The 20,229-nt window shown below is 37.3% G+C and overlaps 2 protein-coding genes across 2 annotated transcripts; both read left to right on the top strand.

The window, feature by feature from the left end:
* Nucleotides 1-3,822: 3,822 nt before the first annotated feature.
* On the top strand, nt 3,823-4,935 carry LOC132127786 (zinc finger protein 678-like). Its single transcript, XM_059539933.1, has one exon. The coding sequence runs from the start codon at nt 3,823-3,825 to the stop codon at nt 4,873-4,875; it is 1,053 nt and encodes a 350-aa protein (XP_059395916.1). The 3' UTR covers nt 4,876-4,935.
* A 3,050-nt stretch (nt 4,936-7,985) lies between these two features.
* Nucleotides 7,986-9,136, top strand: LOC132105536 (zinc finger protein 79-like). The gene has a single exon (XM_059510753.1). It carries the CDS (start codon nt 8,001-8,003, stop codon nt 8,955-8,957), a length of 957 nt encoding a protein of 318 aa, XP_059366736.1. The 5' UTR covers nt 7,986-8,000; the 3' UTR covers nt 8,958-9,136.
* Nucleotides 9,137-20,229: the final 11,093 nt, after the last annotated feature.

Genomic DNA, 20,229 nt, shown 5'->3' on the forward strand with positions numbered 1-20,229 from the left:
GTGAGAACTCAGTGAGTTATATCATTAGCTGCTAAATTCAGATCTGCGTTCGCTCGCTGGCGGTGAGCCAGAGACAGACGCGTTTTTACAGCAGTGCGCATTATAACCAATCACACAAGATTCTGTTGAGCTTATTAAAGCATTGGCCAATCAGAGGTGTTCAGATGAGTCATCGCTGAAATGCCGGTGCTTCCTTCACTTGCTTACTGACGGAATACCTCTTTCTGACGAATTCTCTCTTCAGAAACAACAAAGTGCAGATGTGTGTGTACAAATCTGTAAATAAGATATTGATTTCACAGTGTTAACAGGTTTAGTGATTTTAATTGGAGTTTCTGAGAGTGATTGATAGACTGTCAGTGAAAATAATCTTTGATAATGTAAATGTTATTTGCTCTCTTTCTGAACAATGAAAGATTAGCAGCAGTTTTTATATCACATTGACTTTAAATGTAAAATTCAAATTTAATATAAAGTAAGTCGTATTAAAAATATGTTATGGCATGACACCTATATTACATAAGTAAACAGACAGGGTTTTATAATAAATTACATAATTAGGCTACTTTGACCATTGCATATTATAATTATTAACAATTTATGAAAACTGAGAATCCAGATATTTCATTATATAGTTCATGCTTCTGGGAATATTTCTAAAAATAAAAAATAAAAAAAAAATAATGCTTAATAATAATTTGCCAATATGCTATGGCTGCTATGTGTCACATGACGACCCCCCTATGCCTAGACAAAATTAATAATGATATTTCCACAATATTTACGCTGGCAGAAATATACATTTGTTTACATTTTGCAGAACAGATGAAAGAAGATCCGTCAATGTGCATTTGGTTCCTTATGTTCAGATGTTCAGTAACTTAGCGGTTATGTTAGGAGTTTTCACTCTTCTTTTTGTCAGAGGTTATTTATACATATATATAATAATACATACTTATATAATTTATTTTCGTGATGCAAATCAGAATTTTCATCAGCTGTTACTCCAGTTTTCAGAGTTATGATCCTTCAAAATATAAATCTAATATATTGATTTATTACCAGTGCTGGAAACCGTTTTGCTGCTTAATATTTTTTTGGAACCTGTGAGATATATATACATACACACATACACTACATACATTTTATCTAGGGCTGTGCAAAAAATTGAATGCGATTTTCATGCGCATCTCATCAGTAAAGAGGCTCCTGTGATTAGAAATATATCTCCAGCACGTGCGTTTCGATCAGGGTTGCCAGGTTTTCACAACAAATCCTGCCCAGTTGCTTCTTAAAACTAGTCCAAAACTAGTCCAATTGCGCTTCCAGGAGGTTCCCTGATAAAAATTGCTTCCCGGGGTTAAGATATACATTTTTTGGAAGGGTTGCCTTGGTAAAATTCGCATTTTAGGGGCTAAATATCACGTTATTTGTATTGGGGTTGCTTCAAACCGCGGACACGAAAAACAATCGCAGACTTGTCAACACTGGTTCAGGTGGAGCGGCAGTTACTACACAGAGCCGTAGTCTACCGACAACTAACACAAAATCGTTTTCAAAATCGACAAAGAATCGCCTGCGATTTTAACATCAATTTTGTGTAGATTTGTCAGTGAATTACGGCTCAGTGTAGTAAATGCCAACCAATGTGGCCAAGTCTGTGGTTTTTTTTCATGTCCGCGGGTTGAAGCGACCCCAATACAAATAACGTGATATTTAGCCCCTAAAATGCGCTCTGTGCTGCTCAGTGTAGACTACAGGAGCACTGAGCAGCATCTCTGGCAGCATAGAGCGCCCTCTGGTGGCTGTAGGCGGTAATGTTTTCTCTTGGTTAATTTCTCTTGGTTCATGTCAAATTAATTTTGATAAATAAGTCGCACCTGACTATAAGTCGCAGGACCAGCCAAACTATGAAAAAAAGTGTGACTTATAGTCTGGAAAATACGGTATTAACCAATTAAACTTCAACTTTACATTCTTAACTTTAATGTAGTTTTTAAATTGCTTAATATTAGCTGTCTATCACCCAGTCAGTGTTTTCCACTGTCAGGTGACAGGGAGCTAACTTCCACTGGGAATGTAAAGGGCTGAAGAAGAGAGAAAATAAATAACTAAAAAAGAAACACTGACACATTTCTTATGTGAAACACCTAAAGTTACAAATAATGGTGCTGGTGATAGCGATCATGTGGTGAGTGTTGATCCACCAGCTGTGGATGAGTGGATGAAAGTCTTCAAGTGGCTCTGCTATGTAAATGGTTCTATGCACTGCATTTACCTTAAAGCCTGTGGGACGGAGTTTGCAGGTAACAGCGTTCGTCATCCAATCTACACATTTCGTAATTGTTGTTTTACGATGTGCGGTTTGACATTATAGAGTATTGCAAAATCCAAACGAAACGCCTACAGAGAGTACACGCATACATGACGTGAAATCTATTAGGTTAGATTAGTGCACGTGCGCATTTAGATTGCGTTTTCTTTTTCATTGCATGATTCTGTCTATTAAAATGCATCATCAAATTCAAGATATTGGGCCTTTTATAGAATTTTATATAATTAATCTAAAAATCAAAACATCTACATGATTACAAATGTGATATTTATTTGTATACAGCTGATCAATAAACAAGGTTTATATTAAGGGACATGCGTTTTAGACATTATATTGCCTGTTTTTGCTCTATTTCACCAATAAAAACTATTCCAAACAGTCACAGCACTGTTTTGCGTCCCTGAGCAACCTAAGGGCATTTCGTTCCTGAATGCATCATTGTTAAATGATTCGGTTCAATGGCAATGACTCACTTTAAAAAGTTACTTGCTGCCACCTGCTCGCGGTTTTATTTTCACATTTAAAGTTTTTAATATTTCAAATATCAGTATTCAATGTTTTATGTTTACACAATACTAAAATATTATGTATGCATGTGTTAAATGCATTCATGTCGTTAATTAATCAGTGTGTAAATGCCATTTCAGATGCAGCTTCTGTGTTTCCTCAGCATTAGAAAGATGCATTTTTGTTGATTGTTACTTTCATTTGCTTGATAATAGCATAAATGTCTTATAATAACTGACCAATTAAACGTTGGTCTTTTTTGATTTGATTCAAATGATAATGCACCCTTTTAGAAAAATGCCTTTAAAGTTGCAATAGGTGACCATTTTTTTTTTTACCACACTGAATAGTTTTTTTCATTTGATATAAAAATACATAAAATCAGTCCTGGTGCAATCTAGAAAAGTAATGGGTTGAAATTCACATGTCTCATGAATTTATATTTCAAATCTGAAGATGATACCATGAAAAATAAGACTCCTGCTAACATTTTTCTGAGACAATGTCTAGTCCCCTCCACCCCCCAAATATACAAAATATTTACCTACTGTATTGAAGGGTTCTACAAACTTTTTTAGCCATTAAACATACCACTACATAGTTTTTTTATAATTGTGAAACAATAGACAAAATTGTAGCCATCGTGTAAGTGATTTATTTGAGCACTAGAAAGATACAGCTTTTTATACATCTGAAGTATACCTGTATGTCTATTGTGTATGAAATAATACCAGTTATACGTTCATGTTTAATATACCCTGCATAAAGTTGTTTTGTTCTGATGAGAAATAAAACCAAAAGCTGTTTGTGGTGTACCTTTAATCAGTGTCCTTGCAAATCTGCCCTGCGGTAAGCAGATAAACATCAAATTTTAATTTTTTGTTGAACTATCCATTTAATAATGCTGTCAGTTATAAAGCTACAAGCTGATTTAGATTTACTTTGCTGAAAATAAACCATTCTTATTTTTTATTTCAGAGATGATTGAAAAAAACAAGAATGAAGAATTGAGAGAAGTTGAGGAGAAAAATCATGTTGAAACTGGACAAAAACCCTTGAGCTGCTCTCAAACCAAACAGAAAGATTTAAAGAAAATAAGAGCCAATAAATCTTTTACCTGCACTCAGTGTGGAAAGAGTTTGAAAAACAAATTTAGTCTTGAGCGTCACAAGAGACTTCATATTGGAGGGAAACGGTTCACTTGTGATCAATGCGGGAAGAGTTTTGCACAATTGTCGCACCTTAATTATCACATAACCATCCACACTAGTGAAAAAACATACAAGTGCTCACACTGTGACAAGAGATTCAGTCATTCGGAACACCTGAAAACGCATGAGAGGATCCACACTGGAGAGAAACCGTACAAGTGTTCACACTGTGACAAGAGATTCAGCTGGTCAGGAATCCTGAAAAAACATGAGAGGATTCACACTGGAGAGAAACCGCACACATGTGATCAGTGCGGGAAGAGTTTCACACTAAAAAGACAGCTTACAGAGCATATTAGAGATCATACTGGAGAGAAACCATTTACATGTGATCAACGTGGGATGAGTTTCATAAAATCAGCATATCTTAAGAAACACACGAAGATCCACACTAGTCCTAAACTTTACACATGTGATCAGTGCGGGAAAATGTTTTTGAGAGCTTCAGTCCTGAAGCAGCACCTGAGAGTTCATACAAAGGAGAAACCACATTCATGTCATTTGTGTGGAAAGCGCTTTCCATGTCTGCAATATTTGAAAGTACACCATAAAATACACACTGGTGTGAGAGAGTACATGTGCTTTGAGTGTGAAAAGACTTTTACTACAGCAAACTGTTTAAAACGGCATGAGAGGATCCACACTGGAGAAAAACCTTACAAGTGTTCACACTGTGAAAAGAGATTCAGTGATTCAGCAAATCAGAAAAGACATGAGAGGATTCACACTGGAGAGAAACCTTATAACTGCACTGCATGTGGGAAGTGTTTCAATAATTCATCTGCTTTAAACAGACATATAAAAAACAATCACAGTAAGTAGATCAACTTCAGATCTGATGCTGCCTTCACTTAAAATGTTAAAATGTGACACAATAATGAATTAAGCAAAAAATAATCTTGATAAATCTGTCATTACTAGTGATGACAAAGAAACATTTCCTAAAGTTTTCACAGTGAATAAAGTTCATCTTCAAAACCAGCAGATTCAACTTTGAGATTCATATAAACTCAAAGATAAAGTTCCTCTCCAAAGAACAATGTAAAAAAACAGTTAAGGTCATTGCATACTGAGTCCGAAATTTTGCATGCGTTTTTTCGTATTCGTGATTGAAAAATTTGTCACACACAGAGACCTTGCACACTGAATCCGATGCGTATTAATGACTGTGTTACGAAAATAAACAGAAAAACAGTACAAAATGGCGTCTTCGAGTAGTAAGGATGATTTTTTTTGTCTTCTCTTCTTAAAAAGAGAAAAAGAAAGATGAAATATTGGGTCCATCCATTCCTGCGATCACGTAGAGAGGAAGGAGAGTTCCACCTCCTTATCAAGGAGCTGCGGGATTACCCAGACCGATTAAAAGTTTACTTAAGAATGTCAGTGGCTCAGTTTGATGTTTTGCTAGCGATACTGGAGCAACATATTAGAAAGAAGACGACCAGTTTCCGTGAATCAATTGATCCTGAACAGAGATTGGCAGTATGTCTAAAGTATGGACCCCCCCGCACGCACACACATGTACGGTTTACAGGGACATGGTGTGCTATAATTATAGCTGTTATGCAATAATATTTCTATATATAATTGTAGGTATCTGAGCACTGGTGATTCATTCACCACCATTGCCAGGAGTTTTACCGTGGCTCCGAATTGTCAAAACGTCTCTCAAAATGCGTTTTTATACAGTCTATGGTTTTTATGGATGTAAAAAACGCAGAAAATGGAACCTGTTCCGATTTTTTTTTTTTTTTGATGGACAAGTTTCGTAGGCAGTGTGCAAGCGGGATTGACATCACGTGAGGTCGAATTTATTTTTTGACGTGCAAAAATTAGGGTTGAGTATCGATTGGGTTTTATACGATACCGGTGCCATTTCGATACTTTTATAATGGTACCGTGGCTAAACAGTGCCTGAACCGATACTTCTATGAAAATAAATTAAAAAAGCCTGAAAGGATAACATTTAAGAACATTAAAAAGATTTAAAATAAATCCATAGTTTTCACATCCTCCTTGCATGCTCTCATTTTTCAAGCTTCCCTTACTCTAAGGCTAATAAATGTATTTCATGATCTGGGTCATTATTTAATACAAAACCACACATAATGTTTCTACTGTATCTCTGTCAATCACTCTGATATTTAGTTAAAATGAGTGCTGTCTGTCACTCTCTTTAATCAGTCCTGTGTTTGACTGTATGGTCATTCTTTATAAAGTAGCAACAATATTGTTTGTAAAGTACAATCTTACTGTGCGTTCACACCAGACGCGACATGCCATATAATATCGCGCTGTAGTTGGACGCTTGAAAATGTTGAGTTTATTCGCTTCATTCACACATGAAATTAACTTCATAACAGACGCGAATTCGCGTCATCGAAGGGGCTTCTGCCAGTTGAGTTCACGCAGCATTGTGATTTCAGCCACCATTTTTTCGGATAATTTTCACAATATTACTGTTATCGTGTCATGAAATGTAGTTTTAAAAGAATTTCAGGTGAGAATGTAATTGGTTTAAACTCAAATCTGCGGTTTATTTATTATAAAAATGTGTTTCGCCGATTTCTGAGATGATCAGCTCCCATCAGCGGGAGCTCAGTGATCATGTATCAGCCAAGAGCATCCTCACCTCGGCTAGACCTTCTGATATGTGCCGCTGGCTTTGATGTCTCTTTAGTGGCTAAACATAAAATAATTCATTTTGGGTAAATCTAACAGGTAATCCTTGGTATTTATTCAATTGAACTATTTCTTCCAAGCAAGATCCTTTTTTATTCCTGTTTCTGCAAAAGTATGAAGAAGTATCCTACAGCTTCGGGTATCCACATACAGCGACTATGACTTTGTCCTCCATTGTTGTTTCGGATTTTCCCTCCGCTCGCTACGTCGTAATTACGTCACTACTAGAGCAAGCTCCTGATTGGTTAACGCAGAATGAAATTTCACCAAAGCTCAGTCAACATGCACGTCAAAACGCCCGAAACACTCAATTCGCGCCGCAGGATGTCTATTCGCGTCTTTGCATTGACTTAACATTTAAATCACTCGCGCTTAATGCTTCATTCGCGCCTGGTGTGTAAAGCACTGAATTCTGCATTCTTATTTGGTTCGGTGCATACCAGTTCCATAAGTGGGTTTCGGTACCCAACCCTTGTGAAAATTTTGCATGGGAATTTCGGACTCAGTGTGAAAAGGCCTTAAGTCTTGTATATCAGTTTGCTCTCTTATATATTATTCTAATATATTATATTATTCTTATAATGCCATGTGGCTTTACAATTGATCATTATTTGATTTTTTTTTTTGGTAAGGAAATGGATATCTGTCAGCTTTTTATATATCTAAAGTATACCTCTATGTCCATTGTGTATGAAATGCATTGTATAAATAAACTTTGGATTTGCCTTTCATTAATAATTAACTCAATATATATGTATAACATTTGGCTACTATGGAAACTATAATGCTATTAAAATGCCACAGATTTTGCACATCTGAAATAGATGTTGCTCAGTCAGAACAAAAATAAATACATTATAACATCATTCAGAGAATAACGCTGACAATATACAATACAGATTTAAAAACAAAGCCTTTTTTCTAAGATGCATGCATGGCTTTAAATTTGAATACAATTATGAGTAACATAGTAACAGAGGCTTGTATTGTAAAATTAGCTGTATATTCTAATCAATTTCAGATACTTATACCAGCTATAAGTTCATGTTTAATATCCCTTGCATAAAGTTGTTTTGTTCTGGTGAGAAATCAAAGCTGTTTTTGGTGTACCTTTTATCAGTGTCCTTGCAAATCTGCCCTGTGGTAAGCAGATAAATTTTCATTTTTGTTTAACTATCCATTTAATAATGCTGACAGTTATAAAGCTACAAGCTGATTTATATTTACTTTACTGAAAATAAACCATTCTTATTTTCATTTCAGAGATGATTGAAAAAAACAAGAATGAAGAATTGAGAGAAGTTGAGGAGAAAAATCATGTTGAAACTGGAGAAAAACCCTTGAGTTGCTCTCAAACCAAACAGAAAGTTTTAAAGAAAATAAGAGCCAAGAAATCTTTTACCTGCACTCAGTGTGGAAAGATTTTGAAATGCAAATTTAATCTTGAGCGTCACATGAGAATTCATACTGGAGAGAAACCGTTCACTTGTGATCAATGCGGGAAGAGTTTCGCACAATTATCACACCTTAAGGATCACATAAACATCCACACTGGAGAAAAAACATACAAGTGCTCACACTGTGACAAGAGATTCAGTCGGTCAGGACACCTTAAAAGACATGAGAGGAACCACACTGAAGAGTGTTCACACTGTAAAAGGAGATTCAGTACTTTGGGACGCCTGAAATCACATGAGAGGATCCACACTGGAGAGAAACCGTACAAGTGTTCACACTGTGACAAGAGATTCAGTGGGTCAGGAATCCTGAAAAGACATGAGAGGATTCACACTGGAGAGAAACCGTACAAATGTGATCAGTGCGGGGAAATGTTTTTGAGAGCTTCAGTCCTGAAGCAGCACCTGAGTGTTCATACAAAGGAGAAACCACATTCATGTCATTTGTGTGGAAAGAGCTTTCCATGTCTGCAATATTTGAAAGTACACCATAAAATACACACTGGTGTGAGAGAGTACATGTGCTTTGTGTGTGAAAAGACTTTTACTACAGCAAACTGTTTAAAACGGCATGAGAGGATCCACACTGGAGAAAAACCTTACAAGTGTTCACACTGTGAAAAGAGATTCAGTGATTCAGCAAATCAGAAAAGACATGAGAGGATTCACACTGGAGAGAAACCTTATGACTGCACTGCATGTGGGAAGTGTTTCAATAATTCATCTGCTTTAAACAGACATACAAAAAACTATCACTGTGAGTAGATCAACTTCAGATCTGATGTTGCCTTCTCTTCAAATGGGACACAATAATGAATTAAGCAAAAAATAATCTTGATAAATCTGTCATTACTAGTGATGACAAAGAAACATTTCCTAAAGTTTTCACAGTGAATAAAGTTAATCTTCAAAACCAGCAGATTCAACTTTGAGATTCATATAAACTCAAATATACAATTCCTCCCCAAAGAACAACGTCAAATATATTTATTGGTAACAATTTAGAATAATGGTCCATTAGTTAGATCATGTTAACCAAAGTAGATAGCATCTATTAATCTTAGTTGGTTAATTTTAACATTTACTAATGCTTTATTCAAATCAAAAGTTGTGCTTGTTAAATGCACTGTGAATTAGCATGAACAATGAATAAATCTATTTTCTTTAACGTTAACAAAGATTAATACAGTAATAAATGTATTGTTTGTTATTTGTTCATGTTAATTAATACATTTATTAACTAACTAATGGACCATTATTTTAAAGTATTACCGGTTTATTCTTGTATATCGGTTTGATTTCTTAGATGTTATTCTTATAATCCCATGTAGCTTTGCAACTGATCGTTATTTGCTTTTTTTGTAAGAAGGGATGGGTATCTCAGCTTTTTGTATATCTAAAGTATCCCTGTATGTTCTTACAACACAAACATGCTTCAGGTAAATGGTTTTATTAAGACTTTTTTAATGTTCCCCAAATCCAAATTTGAATACAATTAAGAGCAACATAGTAAATGAGGCTTGTATTGTAAAATTAGCTGTTCGTGTTTACTTGGACAGTATTTTCTCTACTTCCTGTTGGCCTTCTGTAGCAAATTGTAGCTCCGTGTAGCTGTTTTTATTTTATTTTTTTCTCTAGAATCTTTATCTTACTATCACTCTCTGTTTTTTAAAGTGGTAAAATATAACTTAATTCACACCATATTTCTGATATTATCGATCAATCTTATCAGATTAACTTTGATCGTTCACTCTTATTTTATTTCCGTGAGTGCAGTACACCTGCAAAGCGTTAGCACTCGTTAGCTTGTCATTAGCGTTTTCATTCGAAACTATCGCTGTTTTCTTTTCTCCTCTCACTCCAGTTTTTCACAAGTTCATCAAACAACCGCAGTAAGAATTTTCATCAAGCACGGTGAGTAATGGCTTCTCCTATCATTGTTTCTTGCACCTCTTGCCACATGTACAGTTTATCTATCTCTGTCGCTGATGAGGGATTCACATGTGATAAATGCAGGGAGATAGTTAGGCTGACTGAGAAGATTTCAGAATTAGAGACACGTATCCAAACTTTAATTGAGGACAGTAAAAATGTTAGGGCTCTAGATACGGCTTTGGATGCGTCTAGCTCAGGGATTCCTGTACATTGTTCGGTTCCGGAAACAGAGCCCCAGCAGCAGGGCAACTGGGTGACGGTGAGGCAGCGTAGTCGTGGGTCAAAACACCGCTCTTCTGTTCCGATCAAAACATTAAACAGGTTCTCCCCACTCAGTGATGCACCCACTGAGAAACCTGATGAAAGTGCTCTAGTTATTGGTGATTCTATTGTACGGAACGTGAATATAGAGACACCAGCCACCATAGTCAAATGTTTACCGGGAGCCAGAGCGCCTGACATCTTGGCAAATTTAAAAGTGCTGGCTAATGCTAAACGTAAATACAGTAAGATTGTTATTCATGCCGGCGCTAATGATGTTCGACTTCGCCAGTCGGAGATCACTAAAAATAACATTAAAGAGGTGTGTGAACTTGCAAGCACGATGTCAGACACTGTAATATGCTCTGGTCCCCTCCCTGCTTACCGTGGTGATGAGATGCATAGCAGATTGTCATCACTCAATGGCTGGATGTCTAAGTGGTGCCCACAGAATAACATAGGTTTCATAGACAATTGGACGAGCTTTTGGGGCAGACCTGACCTGTTTAAAAGAGATGGTCTTCATCCCTCCTGGGGTGGCGCCACTCTTCTCTCTAGAAATATGGCAAATAGTCTTAGTGTTTATACTTGACTAACTGGGGCCCAGGTCAGGAAGCAGACAGACTGGCTAAACCGACCATCTGCTAGCTGCCTCCCGTCACAGAGGTCAGTTAATTCAGCACATAGAGACTCTTTCACCTAGATATCACACTATAGAGACTGTGTCTGTTCCCTGAACTAGAAAATACAAAAAACGTCCAAACCAAGTTAAGATTAACAATTTAATTGAGGTTCAACAAATAAAAAACAGAAGCAATATGGATAAACAAATGATAAAGCTTGGCTTATTGAATATCAGATCCCTTTCTACGAAAACACTTTTTGTAAATAATATGAAAACTGATCATAATATAGATGTACTCTGTTTGACAGAAACCTGGCTAAAACCTGATGATTACATTATTTTAAATGAGTCCACCCCCCAAGATTACTGTTATAAACATGAGCCACGTCTAAAAGGCAAAGGTGGAGGTGTTGCTTCAATTTATAACAACGTTTTCAGGATTTCTCAGAGGGCAGGCTACAAGTATAACTCGTTTGAAGTAATGGTACTTCATATAACATTATCCAAAGAAACAAATGTTAATGATAAATCCCCTGTTATGTTTGTACTGGCTACTGTATACAGGCCACCAGGGCACCATACAGACTTTATTAAAGAGTTTGGTGATTTTACATCCGAGTTAGTTCTGGCTGCAGATAAAGTTTTAATAGTTGGTGATTTTAATATCCATGTTGATAATGAAAACGATGCATTGGGATCAGCATTTATAGACATTCTGAACTCTATTGGTGTTAGAAAACACGTTTCAGGACCTACTCATTGTCGAAATCATACTCTAGATTTAATACTGTCACATGGAATTGATGTTGATGGTGTTGAAATTATTCAGCCAAGTGATGATATCTCAGATCATTATTTAGTTCTCTGCAAAATTCATATAGCCAAAATTGTAAATTCTACTTCTTGTTACAAGTATGGAAGAACCATCACTTCTACCACAAAAGACTGCTTTTTAAGTTATCTTCCTGATGTATCCAAATTCCTTAGCATATCCAAAACCTCAGAACAACTTGATGATGTAACAGAAACTATGGTCTCTCTCTTTTCTAGCACTTTAAATAAAGTTGCTCCTTTACGCTTAAGGAAGGTTAAGGAAAACAGTTTGACACCATGGTATAATGAGCATACTCGCACCCTAAAGAGAGCAGGCCGAAAAATGGAGCGCAGCTGGAGGAAAACAAAACTAGAGGTATTTCGTATTGCTTGGCGGGAAAGTAACATATCCTACAGAAAAGCATTAAAAACTGCTAGATCCGATTACTTTTCTTCTCTTTTAGAAGAAAACAAACATAACCCCAGGTATTTATTCAATACAGTGGCTAAATACGAAAACGAAATTTCGTTAAACGAAAAATAAAGCCTCAACATTTGTAAAACTGCATTTTTCCATCTCAAAAATATATCTAAATTACGGCCTATGCTCTCAATGTCAAATGCAGAAATGTTAATCCATGCATTTATGACCTCAAGGTTAGATTATTGTAATGCTTTATTGGGTGGTTGTTCTGCACGCTTAGTAAACAAACTACAGCTAGTCCAAAATGCAGCAGCAAGAGTTCTTACTAGAACCAGGATGTATGACCATATTAGCACGGTCCTGTCAACACTGCACTGGCTCCCTATCAAGCATCGCATAGATTTTAAAATATTGCTTATTACTTATAAAGCCCTGAATGGTTTAGCACCTCAGTATTTGAATGAGCTCCTTTTACATTATAATCCTCTACGTCCGCTACGTTCTCAAAACTCAGGCAATTTGATAATACCTAGAATATCAAAATCAACTGCAGGCGGCAGATCCTTTTCCTATTTGGCGCCCAAACTCTGGAATAACCTACCTAACATTGTTCGGGAGGCAGACACACTCTTGCAGTTTAAATCTAGATTAAAGACCCATCTCTTTAACCTGGCATACACATAACATACTAATATGCTTTTATTATCCAAATCCGTTAAAGGATTTTTAGGCTGCATTAATTAGGTAAACCGGAACCGGAAACACTTCCCATAACAACCTATGTACTTGCTACATCATGAGAAGAATGGCATCTACGCTAATATTTGTCTGTTTCTCTCTTGTTCCGAGGTCACTGTGACCACCAGATCCAGTCTGTGTCCAGATCAGAGGGTCACTGCAGTCACCCGGATCCAGTACGTATCCAGACCAGATGCTGGATCAGCACCTAGAAAGGACCTCTACATCCCTGAAAGACAGTGGAGACCAGGACAACTAGAGCCCCAGATACAGATCCCCTGTAAAGACCTTGTCTCAGAGGAGCACCAGGACAAGACCACAGGAAACAGATGATTCTTCTGCACAATCTGACTTTGCTGCAGCTTGGAATTGAACTACTGGTTTCGTCTGGTCAGAGGAGAACTGGCCCCCCAACTGAGCCTGGTTTCTCCCAAGGTTTTTTTCTCCATTCTGTCACCGATGGAGTTTCGGTTCCTTGCCGCTGTCGCCTCTGGCTTGCTTAGTTGGGGACACTTCATCTACAGCGATATCGTTGACTTGATTGCAAATAAATGCACAGACACTATTTAACTGAACAGAGATGACATAACTGAATCCAATGATGAACTGCCTTTAACTATCATTTTTGCATTATTGACACTGTTTTCCTAATGAATGTTGTTCAGTTGCTTTGACGCAATGTATTTTGTTTAAAGCGCTATATAAATAAAGGTGACATTGACATTGACTTTGGTCCAACACTGGTTTCTCCCAAGGTTTTTTCTTCATTCTGTCACTGATGGAGTTTTGGTTCTGCCTCTGGCTTGCTTAGTTTTTGGACACTTCATTTACAGCTATTTTTACATTGTTTTGTTTAAAGAGCTATATAAATAAAGGTGACTTGACTTAAAGAATCATTAAAGAATTATTATCATTAAAGAATTAGCTGATTTTATATCCGAGTTAGTGCTGGAAGTAGATAAAGTTTTAATTGTTGGTGATTTTAATATCCATGTTTATAATGAAAATCATGCATTGGGATCAACATTTATATACATTCTGAACTCTACTGGGGTTAGACAACACATGTCAGGACTTAAAATGTAATACTGTCACATGGAATTGATGTTAACAGTATTGAAATTTTTCAGTAAAGTGATGACATCTCAGACCATTATCTAGTTTTGTATAAACTCCATATATATAAAACCAAAAATTCTACACCTTGTTTCGAGTGTGGTAGAACGGTCCGTGTATATTTTGGTCATTTGATTTTCTATTTAAAAATAAATAAAGATAAATGAGAAACGGTTTGATTTTCGTTTTGTTTAAGAAACGGAAAACGAAAATTTAGCTGGATTTTTCGTATTTTTGTTTGTGGGTAAAAAATGAGATTATGCTTTAATATTTGTTTGAATGTGTGGGCGGCGCTGAAACGCCCCTTTCATGTGCTTTCTGCCATCTCAGTCTACATGAACTTCTTTCTAAAACGTCAGAAATGAACCAGGCTCATGCATCAGATGTCTACTTTTAAAATAATCCATTTAAATAGAAAAATAATAATAATAATTTTATATTTAGGCCTTTGTAATTCAAATGAAACCAACGAGAGGTGCAGTGTTTCCCGTCTGAACTCATTATCTGTAATGATGTCACACCATCACTATATTCATACGGTCATCTACAGAATTTGTGAATTCAGTTCATAATTCTAAGTAGACTATAGCCCATAATTAAAACATTTAAAGTAGACTAATTATGGGGAAAACTTAACTTATTTTAATATAAATTTTATTATAAAATATTATGTGGGGTTGGGTTTTTCCCATTTTATTTTTTTATGAATGGCCTAGAATAAAATAAGAAGACAAAAAATTAGCAGTAGGCCTATATTTTATTCCATGTCGTTGTAGATCACAGGCTAAAGTAAAATTCAAATGGCGTTTTATGAATCAAGTTGTCAAGTCTGCTTTGTCAATAACATGCAGCAGCTGGAAAAATAAAAATTTTTTATTTTATTATTAATTTAATTAATTATTATTATTATTATTATTTTATCTTGCAAGCACCACTAGCAAAGAATCGGCAGGATTAATAAGCTCTGCTGTCTGCCGCTTCTCTCCTGTTGAAGATGAACTGAGCTCGCAGAATACAGAAGGATGAAAGGGGCGTTTCAGCGCCGCCCACACATACAAACAAATATTAAAGCATCATCTCATTTTTTACCCACAAACAAAAATACTAAAAATCCAGCTACATTTTCGTTTTGCGTTTCTTAAACAAATGAAAAAACGGAAATCAAACCGTTTCTCATTTATCTTTATTTATTTTTAAATAGAAAATCAAATGACCAAAAGATACACGGACCTAGAACCATCACTTCTACCACAAAAGGCTGCTTTGTAAGTAATCTTCCTGATTTAGTGTAAAGGAGCAACCATAAGGAAAACAGTTTAACAGTGGTATAAAGAGCACACTCAGCAGCCCGAAAAATTGAGCACAGCTGGAGGAAAACAATACTAGAGGTATTTTGTGTTGCATGGCGGGAAAGTAAAGTACCTTTACTTTACTTTCCTACAGAAAAGCATTAAAACCATTTGATCTGAGTACTTTTCGAAGAAAACAAACATAACTATGTATTTATTCAATACAGGGGCTAAATTAACAAAAAATAAAGCACCTACAGATGTTGGCATTTCTCAGCAGTACAGCACTAATGTCTTTAAGACATATTATTACTTTAATTCCAAGATTGATACCATAATAGAGAAAATTTTAACCATGTGCTCATCAGCTACAGTATCACATCAGACAGTGCACTATAGATCCCCTTAGGAATAGTTCCACTCATTCTCCACTATAGGAGACGAATAATTTTATAAACTTGTTAAATCATCTAAACCAGCAACATGTATGTTAGACCCTATTCCATCTGAGCTCCTTAAAAGAGGTTCTTCCAGAAGGTCATAGATTCTTTTCTGACTTTTATTAACCCTTTAAAACCGAACGTGTCGGCGCCGTCACAATTTATCATGCTGTATTAATGTTATCATAACTCAGCAACCGTTTGCACTATGAAAAAAAATCTAATTGCGTCTGATAGAAGATAGCTTGCGCTTTAAGAAAATATACAGCTTAATACGGTAACTGCATGTTTTCCAGCAGAAAATCACAGCGGCTTTCGGGGAGAGGGGGAAGGGCGGATTTGAAGCGGTAGATACGGAGCGCAGCAGGTTTGAAACTTTGAGAGTGTGAAATATAAACAAAAAACGAACAAAAACACGGCGAACTGATCTTTGATGACACCTGGGAAGAGGCTGAACATGATTCTTCGGACCCGGAGTCTGTATTCAGACGTTGAGGAGGCGTACGCTGCTGGCATTGATCCAGTCGTGAATTGGTAAGTGAAGCTTATTTGTTTCTTTTTGATGAATCGATGAGAAATGAATAAAATAGTCAGACCCCATGTTTCTGTTCGAAAAAATGTAACGTTAGCGTTATGTGTATGCTTGCGTGTGCATGCATACATACATTTTTGTGTGTATGTAAGTGCATTGACATAACTCTCTTTCTCTCTGTGTGTGTGTGTACATTTTTGTGTGTATGTAAGTGCATGGACATATCTCACTCTCTGTGTGTGTATGTGTGTAAGTGCATGCATGTGTGCATACGTTTATTTGTGTGTTTGTGCTACTGCTAATGTGTGCATGTGTATAGACTAGACTTTTGAATAGACTAGAAGACTTTGTTGGCATTAATGGAAGTGCAATAGCATGGTTCAAATTGTACTTATCTGACCACTATCAATTTGTAGCAGTGAATGAAAAGGTATCATATCGATCACAAGCACAGTATGGAGTACCTCAAGGCTCAGTACTAGGGTCGTTACTTTTCACACGTGTCACGGCCGCAGTAGTCAACACTCGTTCGACCGTGTTTTGTGTTCACTCTACAGGCATTCACAGGGGTAATCAGGTTAATTGGGCACACCGGTGCACAGGTGTGCCCTCGGTATAAAGGTGTCATGGTTACACTCAGTGAGAGGGAGCGACTCCCTATTGGCGACACCTGCTGTGGAGGCTAAGACAATCACGTGGCACGTATGTTGTTTTCGTTTGTTTTGTAGTTGTGAACTTATAACTTATATTCACACTTTATTTGTTGGGGGAATGAGGAGGTAGATGGGGTGTAAAATTTGGTATCTACCTATTTTTAATTGGATAGCTAAGTTATATTGATTTGCTATATTGCCCATTGGAAATATACATTGCCGTTGACTGAAATCTATCATTGCTTGTTTTCGCACAGAAATAAACTGTCCCTGTGTAGACAAAGGACAAGTTTCTGACATGTTTGTTATTTTAGTTTGTTGTTTTTGGTTGCCTCTGGGCTTAGTAGCAGTTGTCTCGGGAGCACATCCAATGGATGGGGGACTACTCGTCTATTGGTAGTCTTTCCAAACTTTCGGGATCAAGTGCATAAATACCCGGTCTTCGGCCAACTGAAGACTAGGATCTACATTAGTTATAGGGGTTGACTTAATGAGTCATCTCCCCTGGGGGTTACTGACATGCCTTCCTCTGGTAGTGATCCCGATGAGAATGCTTTATGGTATCCGGAAGTGTTTGTGGCCTGTGCTGTAACTCGCTCTTTTAGCCAAGCTCGATCTGCAGTGCAGCCCGTTGTGACTGAGCCAAGTCAAGTCACTTTTATTTATATAGCGCTTTTAACAAAATACAATGCGTCAAAGCAACTGATCAACATTCATTAGGAAAACAGTGTGTTAATAATGCAAATTGACAGTTAAAGGCAGTTCATCATTGAATTCAGTGATATCATCTCTGTTCAGTTTAAATAGTGTCTGTGCATTTATTTGCAAATCAAGTCAATGATATCGCTGTAGATGAAGTGACCCCAACTAAGCAAACCAGAGGCGACGGCGGCAAGGAACCGAAACTCCATCGGTGACAGAATGGAGAAAAAAACCTTGGGAGAAAACCAGGCTCAGTTGGGGGGCCAGTTTTCCGCTGACCAGATGAAACCAACAGTTCAATTCCAGGCTGCAGCAAAGTCAGATTGTGCAGAAGAATCATTTGTTTCCTGTGGTCTTGTCCTGGTGGTCGTCTGAGACAAGGTCTTTACAGGGGATCTGTATCTGGGGCTCTAGTTGTCCTGGTCTCCGCTGTCTTTCAGGGCTGTAGAGGTCCTTTATAGGTGCTCATCCACCATCTGGTCTGGATACGTACTGGATCTGGGTGACTGCAGTGACCCTCTGATCTGGATACAGACTGGATCTGGTGGCTACGGTGACCTCGGAATAAGAGAGAAACAGACTAATATTAGCGTAGATGCTATTCATCTAATGATGTAGCAAGTACATCGGGTGTTATGGGAAGTGTTCCTGGTTCCGATTTACCTAATTAATGAAGCCTAAAAATCCTTTAACGGATTTGGATATTAAAAACATACTATTATGTTATGTGTAAACCAGGTTAAAGAGATGGGTCTGTAATCTAGATCTAAACTGCAAGAGTGTGTCTGCCTCCCGAACAATGTTAGGTAGGTAATTCAAGGGTTTAGGAGGCAAATAAGAAAAGGATCTGCCGCCCGCAGTTGATTTTGATATTCTAGGTATTATCAAATTGCCTGAGTTTTGAGAACATAGCGGACATAGAGGATTATAATGTAAAAGGAGCTCATTCAAATACTGAGGTGCTAAACCATTCAGGGCTTTATAAGTAATAAGCAATATTTTAAAATCTATACGATGTTTGATAGGGAGCCAGTGCAGTGTTGACGGGACCGGGCTAATATGGTCATACTTCCCGGTTCTAGTAAGAACTCTTGCTGCTGCATTTTGGACTAGCTGTAGTTTGTTTACTAAGTGTGCAGAACAACTACCCAGACATGGGGACTTGTGACTTGGTGACTTGGACTCGAGTTGCTATTTTTATGACTTGTGACTTGACTTGACAAAAAATAAAATACTTGAGACTTGACTCGGACTTGGAAGTTAAAGACTCGGGACTTGACATGACTTGAGACAGGATGACTTGAATGACTTGAGTGTTAATCACATTATGTTTTCAGTTTGAATATAAAATATATAAATTATTTTTAAAAAATAGAATTGATTACTCAGCTGGAGCGCAGGCTGAGAATCGCGTTGTCATGTCATGACATCATCAGTCATGCCCTCTCTACCTTACGCAGACCACGCCCACTTAGATCAGATATCACATCACATCAACATCTCAGCTTGAGGGGTACTGAGGGTCATCGCTTTTGTCGTCAATAATTCGCGCCTAAAAACGCGTGGAAATCGCTTTTCGCGCCGCTTTCTCATTGTTTCCAAGCGCTCGGGCAGTTGCGCCCCTGAGGCGTCGAGCGTGTCACACCGCGTGCGAGTCGCGACCGCGTTGCTTCCATTATGAGCGCGCATACCGGTGGCGCATACATGGTGGGATAGGCCACATCGTGCTCGGCTTGCAGACAAGACTCTCGAATCTTATATTTTGCAAGTGCAATACCTTGTAATAGAGGTAATGACTTCAATGACTCTGAGAGAGAGAGATTGTGTGTGTGTGTGTGTGTGTGTGTGTGAGAGAGAGAGAGAGAGAGAGTGAGTGAGAGAGAGAGTGAGTGAGAGAGAGAGAAACACACTCGTGCTTCACCTGATGAAGGAAACCCAAACTGAGCCTGACTCCAATCACAACCCCAACATTCAGAAACGAATTGACAAAAATCTGAAGTATAATTATGATGAAAAATAAAAAAAATGAATTTGAGCTCCAAACCAAACTCCAGTGTTATTCGGCCCTAAACAGAACCAGAAAACTGGCAAATTACTTATCACTCAAGCAATTAAAAGAAAGACAAATCCTTTCAAAATATCGACTCAGTGATCATGATTTGGAAATAGAGATTGGTAGACGTAAAAGATCCTGGCTACCGAGAGAAGAGAGGCAAACACTGTGAGCTGAATCAAACAGAGGATGAGAAACACTTCCTTCTTGTCTGTCCCAAATACAGCACTAAAATAGAAACATTCTTCTCACAGTTTGAAGCTTTGAATCCTTCATTCTTGTCTCTAAATGACTCTATATACTTGGAGAGAATGAGACGGCAGTCACAATAGCTACTAAATATTTATACACCATACACACCATACGAAAGGGATAATTTATTGTATTCAACTGTTTTATTTTATATTCTTAATTCTATATAATTACTATTATTAATATTAGAAATATTATCTGCTG

This window comes from Carassius carassius, chromosome 1 (genome assembly GCF_963082965.1).
Source record: "Carassius carassius chromosome 1, fCarCar2.1, whole genome shotgun sequence".
In the NCBI taxonomy this organism is placed as follows: Eukaryota; Metazoa; Chordata; class Actinopteri; order Cypriniformes; family Cyprinidae; genus Carassius; species Carassius carassius.